Source organism: Oncorhynchus masou, chromosome 21, assembly GCF_036934945.1.
Source record: "Oncorhynchus masou masou isolate Uvic2021 chromosome 21, UVic_Omas_1.1, whole genome shotgun sequence".
Classification (NCBI taxonomy): Eukaryota; Metazoa; Chordata; class Actinopteri; order Salmoniformes; family Salmonidae; genus Oncorhynchus; species Oncorhynchus masou.
The window spans coordinates 52,793,309-52,800,808 of NC_088232.1; the positions used below are offsets into that span (position 1 = coordinate 52,793,309).

Consider the following 7,500-nt stretch of genomic DNA (forward strand, 5'->3'; position numbering starts at 1 on the left):
GGAGGGTTATATTATCTTCATCCATATCTATTGTCTTATATTCTCCTACATTAATTTCACATATCCACAAACTTCAAAGTGTTTCCTTTCAAATGGTACCAATAATATACATATCCTTGCTTCAGGTCCTGAGCTAAAAGGCAGTTAGATTTGGGTACGCCATTTCAGGCGAAAATCGAAAAGAAGGGTACGATCCTTGAGAGGTTTTAAACAAACACATGTCTGTCATTGAACAACCCCATGAATTACATATATATCTACAGAATTACACACAGAACATATCATAGGATCTATATATACATATACAACTCTAGAATTATATATATTGAACAACCCCATGAATTACATATATATCTACAGAATTACACACAGAACATATCATAGGATCTATATATACATATACAACTCTAGAATTATATATATTGAACAACCCCATGAATTACATATATATCTACAGAATTACACACACAGAACATATCATAGGATCTATATATACATATACAACTCTAGAATTATATATAGAACATATCATAGGATCTCTATATACATATACAACTATAGAATTATATGTAGAACATATCATAGGATGGCTATATACATGTACAACTATAGAATTATATATAGAACATATCATAGGATCTCTATATACATATACAACAATATAATTATATATAGAACATATCATAGGATCTCTATATACATATACAACAATAGAATTATATATAGAACATATCATAGGATCTCTATATACATATACAACTCTAGAATTATATATAGAACATATCATTGTCACGCCTTGGTCATTGTATTTTGTGTTTTCGTTATATATTTGGTTAGGCCAGGGTGTGACATGGGTTTATGTATTGTATTTTCGTATTGGGGTTTGTAGTATTTGGGATTGCGGCTGAGTAGGGGTGTTGTTATAGGCTTGGCTGCCTGAGGCGGTTCTCAATCAGAGTCAGGTGATTCTCGTTGTCTCTGATTGGGAACCGTATTTAGGTAGCCTGGGTTTCACTTTGTATTTCGTGGGTGATTGTTCCTGTCTCTGTGCAGTGTTCACCAGATAGGCTGTAATAGGTTTCACGTTCCGTTTTGTTGTTTTGTATTTGTATTCAGTTATTTCATGTACCACGATTGTTTCATTAAAAACACGAGTAACCAACACGCTGCATTTCGGTCCGACTTTCTTGCGACAAACGAAGAACGCCGTTACAGAATCACCCACCACACACGGACCGAGCAGCGTGTCAACAGGCAGGAGCAGCACAAAGAGGAGCCGCGTATTAAGGATTTCTGGACATGGGAGGAAATCCTTGACGGGAGAGGACCCTGGGCTAAACCAGGGGAGTGTAGCCGCCCAAAGGTGCAGCAGGCGAAGAGGAAACAGGAGCAGCCCAGAGAGGAGTACAGTATGGATATTACGACGTGGGAAGAAATAGACAGGTGGGCGGCCGACCCAGAGAGAGTGCCGGAGCCCGCCTGGGATTCGCTGGAGGAGTGCGAAGAGGGCTATAGGAGAATGGAGTTGAAAAAAAAGACAAGGCGGCGCAGAGCGGGGGGGGCTCAGAGGGGGAGTGGCTGAGTCAGGAGACAGACCTGAGCCAACTCTCCCTGTTTATCGTGAAGAGCCAAGGAGGAGACCAGAATCGGTGTTGGAGGTGAGCGAAGCAGAGACTGTGAAGGAGTTAATGGGGAAATTGGAGGAGAAAGTAATGAGGGAGTTGCTAGTTTGGTGCTTTAGGTATAAGATTCGTCCGACGGAGCGTGTCTGGGATTTAATGGCACCTGGGTCAGCGCTCCATACTAGTCCTGAGGTGCGTGTTAGTCGGCTGGTGAAAAATGTGCCAGCCTCACGCACTAGGCCTCCTGTGTACCTACCTAGCCTTGCACGTCCTGTGCCAGTCCTGCTCTCAGGCTCTCCAGTACACCTTCACGGTCCAGTCCATCCTGTGCCACCTTCACACACCAGTCCTCCGATGGTAGCTCCCCGCACCAGGCTTCCTGTGCGTGTCCTCGATCCAATACCACCTCCACACCCCAGCCCTCCGGTAGCAGCTCTCCGCACTAGGCTTCCTGTGCGTGTCCTCGGCCCAATACCACCAGTGCCAGCACCACGCATCAGGCCTTCAGTGCGCCTAGCCTGTTCAGCGCAGCCAGCGCTTTCTCCCTCTCCTGCGCTGTCGGAGTCTCCCGCCTGTTCAGCGTTTCTAGAGCCTTCCTCCTCTACAGCGCTGCCGGAGCCTCCTGCCTGTATGGAGCAGCCAGAGCTGCCTGTCTGCATGGAGCAGCTAGAGCTGCCAGTCTGCATGGAGCAGCCAGAGCTGCCAGTCTGCATGGAGCAGCTAGAGCTGCCAGTCTGCATGGGGCAGCCAGAGCTGTCAGTCTGCTTGGAGCAGCCAGAGTTGCCAGTCTGCATGGAGTTGCCAGTCTGCATGGAGTTGCCAGTCTGCATGTAGTTACCAGTCTGCATGGAGCTGCCAGTCTGCAAGGAGCTGCCAGTCTGCAAGGAGCTGCCAGTCTGCAAGGAGCTGCCAGTCTGCAAGGAGCTGCCAGTCTGCAAGGAGCTGCCAAAGCTGTTAGTCTGCATGGAACAGTCAGATCTGCCAGTCAGCCAGACTCTTCCAGATCTGCCAGTCAGCCAGACTCTTCCAGATCTGCCAGTCAGCCAGACTCTTCCAGATCTGCCAGTCCGCCAGACTCTTCCAGATCTGCTATTCAGCCAGACTCTTCCAGATCTGCCAGTCAACCAGACTCTTCCAGATCTGCCAGCCAGACTCTTCCAGATATGCTATTCAGCCAGACTCTTCCAGATCTGCCAGTCAACCAGACTCTTCCAGATCCGCCAGTCAGCCAGGATCTGCCAGATCTGCTAGTCAGCCAGGATCCGCCAGTCGGCCAGGATCTGCCAGTCAGCCAGGATCCGCCAGTCAGCCAGGATCTGCCGGAACCACCAGCAAGCCAGGATCTGGTAGATCTATCAACCTGCCTGAGCTTCCTCTCACTCCCAAGCTTTCTCTCACTCCCGAGCTGCCCCTCAGTCCCGAGCTGCCCCTCAGTCCCGAGCTGCCCCTCAGTCCCGAGCTGCCCCTCAGTCCCGAGCTGCCCCTCAGTCCCGAGCTGCCCCTCAGTCCCGAGCTGCCTCAGTCCCGAGCTGCCCCTCAGTCACGAGCTGCTCCTCAGTTCAGTGGGGTTCTGGGTAAGGACTATTAGGCCATGGTCGGCGGCGAGGGTAGATAATCCCAGGACGCGAAGGGGAGGAATTATGACATTTATGAAGTGGGGTCCACGTCCCGAGCCGGAACCGCCACCATGGACAGACGCCCACCCGGACCCTCCCTATGGTTTTTGGTGCATCCAGGAGTCCGCACCTTAGGGGGGGGTTCTGTCACGCCTTGGTCATTGTATTTTGTGTTTTCGTTATATATTTGGTTAGGCCAGGGTGTGACATGGGTTTATGTATTGTATTTTCGTATTGGGGTTTGTAGTATTTGGGATTGCGGCTGAGTAGGGGTGTTGTTATAGGCTTGGCTGCCTGAGGCGGTTCTCAATCAGAGTCAGGTGATTCTCGTTGTCTCTGGTTGGGAACCGTATTTAGGTAGCCTGGGTTTCACTTTGTATTTCGTGGGTGATTGTTCCTGTCTCTGTGTTAGTTTCACCAGTCAGGCTGTAATAGGTTTCACGTTCCGTTTTGTTGTTTTGTATTTATTCGTTATTTCATGTATAGTTCCGTTGTTTGTTTCACTAATAAACATGAGTAACCAACACGCTGCATTTCGGTCCGACTTTCTTGCGACAAACGAAGAACGTTGTTACAATCATAGGATCTCTATATACATATACAACAATATAATTATATATAGAACATATCATAGAATCTCTATATACATGTACAACTATAGAATTATATATAGAACATATCATAGGATCGCTATATACATATATAACTATATAAATATATATAGAACATATCATAGGATCGCTATATACATATATAACTATAGAATTATATATAGAACATATCATAGGATCTCTATATACATATATAACTATAGAAATACATATAGCACCTAAAACAGGGTATCTATATACATATAGGGTTACATATAATAGTTTCTGTGAGTCCGTGTACCTCTGGGTCCTCTGGGAAGATGTTGTCCACCAGCCTCTTATAGCGAGGTCTCAAAGCCCCACAGCATCCACACACACCTGCTAAACAAACACAGAGACAGAGACAGAGAGAGACAGAGAGATAAAGAGAAAAACAGAGCGAGAGAGAGAGGGGAAAGGAGAGAGAGAGAGAAAGAGAGGCGAGAGAGCAAGAGAGTGCGAGAGGAAAGAGCGAGAGCAAGAGAGAGAGAGAGGAAAGAGAACAAGAGAGTGAGAGAGAGAGACAGAGAGAAAAGCAGAGCGAGAGAGAGAGAAGAGAGAGAGAAAGAGACAGAGAGTGAGAGAGAGAGGGAGCAAGAGAGGCGAAAGAGCGCAAGAGTGAGAGAGAGAGAGCAAGAGAGTGAGAGAGAGAGAAAGAGAGACCAAGAGAGAGAGAGAGAGAGAGTGAGAGAGAGAGAGAGAGAGAGAGAGAGAGACAGAGATTGAGAGAGAGAGGGAAAAACAGAGCGAGAGAGAGAGAGAGAGAGAGAGAGAGAAAGAGAGGCGAGAGAGAGCAAGAGAGTAAGAGAGAGAGGGAGCAAGAGAGTGAGAGAGGAAAGAGAGAGCAAGAGAGAGAGAGAGAGGAGGGAGAGATAGAGCGAGAGAGAGAGAGGAAAAGAGAGAGGAGAGAGAGAGAGAGAGAGAGGGGTAGAGAGTGAACTAATGTTGTGTGTGGCGTGTAGAGGAACTAATGTTGTGTGTGGGGTGTAGAGAACTAATGTTGTGTGTGGGGTGTAGAGGAACTAATGTTGTGTGTGGGGTGTAGCAGGAACTAATGAGAGAGGAACTAATGTTGTGTGTGGGGTGTAGCAGGAACTAATGTTGTGTGTGGGGTGTAGGAACTAATGTTGTGTGTGGGGTGTAGCAGGAACTAATGTTGTGTGTGGAGTGTAAAGGAACTAATGTTGTGTGTGGGTGTAGCAGGAACTAATGTTGTGTGTGGGGTGTAGCCAATGTTGTGTGTGGCGTGTATAATGTGATTGAGCAGGAACTAATGTGTGTGTGGGGTGTAGCAGGAACTAATGTTGTGTGTGGCGTGTAGCAGGAACTAATGTTGTGTGTGGGTGTATTAATGTTGTGTGTGGGGTGTAAGAACAATGTATGTGTGTGGGGTGTAGCAGGAACTAATGTTGTGTGTGGCGTGTAGCAGGAACTAATGTTGTGTGTGGGGTGTGGAACTAATGTTGTGTGTGGGGTGTAGCAGGAACTAATGTTGTGTGTGGGGTGTAGCAGGAACTAATGTTGTGTGTGGGGTGTAGCAGGAACTAATGTTGTGTGTGGGTGTAGCAGGAACTAATGTTGTGTGTGGGTGTAGCAGGAACTAATGTTGTGTGTGGCAGTAATGTTGTGTGTGGGGTGTAGCAGGAACTAATGTTGTGTGTGGGGTGTAGCAGGAACTAATGTTGTGTGTGGGGTGTAGCAGGAACTAATGTTGTGTGTGGGGTGTAGCAGGAACTAATGTTGTGTGTGGGGTGTAGCAGGAACTAATGTTGTGTGTGGGGTGTAGCAGGAACTAATGTTGTGTGTGGTGTAGCAGGAACTAATGTTGTGTGTGGGGTGTTGTGTGTGCAGGAACTAATGTTGTGTGTGGCAGGAACTAATGTTGTGTGTGGAGCAGGAACTAATGTTGTGTGTGTGTAGCAGTAATGTTGTGTGTGGAGTGTAGCAGGAACTAATGTTGTGTGTGGGTGTAGCAGGAACTAATGTTGTGTGTGGGGTGTAGCAGGAACTAATGTTGTGTGTGGGGTAGCAGGAACTAATGTTGTGTGTGGGGTGTAGCAGGAACTAATGTTGTGTGTGGGGTGTAGCAGGAACTAATGTTGTGTGTGGGGTGTAGCAGGAACTAATGTTGTGTGTGGGGTGTAGCAGGAACTAATGTTGTGTGTGGAGTGTAGCAGGAACTAATGTTGTGTGTGGGGTGTAATGTTGTGTGTGGAGTGTAGCAGGAACTAATGTTGTGTGTGGCGTGTAGCAGGAACTAATGTTGTGTGTGGAGTGTAGCAGGAACTAATGTTGTGTGTGGGGTGTAGCAGGAACTAATGTTGTGTGTGGGGTGTAGCAGGAACTAATGTTGTGTGTGGGGTGTAGCAGGAACTAATGTTGTGTGTGGAGTGTAGCAGGAACTAATGTTGTGTGTAGGGTGTAGCAGGAACAAATGCTGTGTGTGGAGTGTAGCAGGAACTAATGTTGTGTGTGGGGTGTAGCAGGAACTAATGTTGTGTGTGGGGTGTAGCAGGAACTAATGCTGTGTGTGGGTTATAGCTCTTTCTCTCTCAATCCCTCTCTCTCTCTGTCTCTTTTTCCTCTCTCTGTCTCTCTCCCTCCCTCCCTCCCTCTCTCTCTCTCTCTCTCTCTCTCTCTCTCTCTCTGTCTCTCCCCCCTCCCTCACTGGTTCGAATCCCCAGCAAGGCGGAAAAAAATCTGCCGTACTGCCCTTGAGCCTCGGCAGTTATTCCCATAACAACAACTACTCCAGGGAGCTGATGATGTTGACGTTGATTAAGGCCCCTCTCTCTGATTTAGAGGTGTTCAATTCAGAAGACTTACACTGTATTAACAAAGGTATTTCAGCCTGTTGTTGACATATAAAATCGAGCAGATAGCCATGCAATCTCCATAGAAAAACATTGGCAGTAGAATGGCCTTAATGAAGAGCTCAGTGACTTTCGACGTGCCATCATCATATGATGCCGCATTTCCAACAAGTCCGTTCATCATATTTCTGCCCTGCTAGAGTTGCCCCCGGTCAACTGTAAGTGCTGTTATTGTGAAGTGGAAACGTCTAGGAGCAACAACGGCTCTGCCGCGAAGTGGTAGGCCACAAAAGCTCACAGAACAGGACCGCAGAGTTCCAAACTCCTTCTGGAAGCTTCATGAAATGGGTTTCCATGGCCGAGCAGCCGCACACAAACCTAAGATCCCCATGCGCAAAGACTCGGCTGGAGTGGTGTAAAGCTCGCCGCCATTGGACTCCAGTGGAAACGCTTTCTCTGGAGTGATGAATCGCTCTTCACCATCTGGCAGTCTGACGGACGAATCTGGGTTTGGCGGGTGCCAGGAGAACGCTACCTGGCCGAATGCATGATACCAACTGTAAAGTTTGGTGGAGGAGGAATAATGGTCTGGGGCTGTTTTTCATGGTTCGGGCCTCTTAGTTCAAGTGAAGGGAAATCTTAACACTACAGCATACAATAACATTCTAGAAGATTCTGTGCTTCCAACTTTGTACCAATAGTTTGGGGAAGGCCTTTTCCTGTTTCAGCATGACAATGCCCTCGTGGACCAAGCGAGGTCGGTGTGCAAGTATTCAACTGGCCTGCACAGAGCCCCGACCTCAACCCCATCAAACACCTT

The 7,500-nt window shown here is 47.5% G+C and overlaps 1 protein-coding gene across 7 annotated transcripts in view; it reads right to left on the reverse strand.

Annotated features, from left to right (window-relative positions):
* The window catches only part of efr3ba (EFR3 homolog Ba (S. cerevisiae)), a 58,836-nt gene that overhangs the window by 43,711 nt on the left and 7,625 nt on the right, over positions 1-7,500 (reverse strand). For 4 of the 7 annotated variants that reach the window (XM_064928760.1, XM_064928765.1, XM_064928764.1 and 1 more), the window contains exon 2: positions 4,130-4,206. In XM_064928760.1, coding sequence (XP_064784832.1) covers positions 4,130-4,206 — 77 coding nt within the window. Of the gene's footprint in view, positions 1-4,129; positions 4,210-7,500 lie in introns of all 7 variants that reach the window. The other 3 variants (XM_064928759.1, XM_064928763.1, XM_064928761.1) reach the window with 1 other exon arrangement.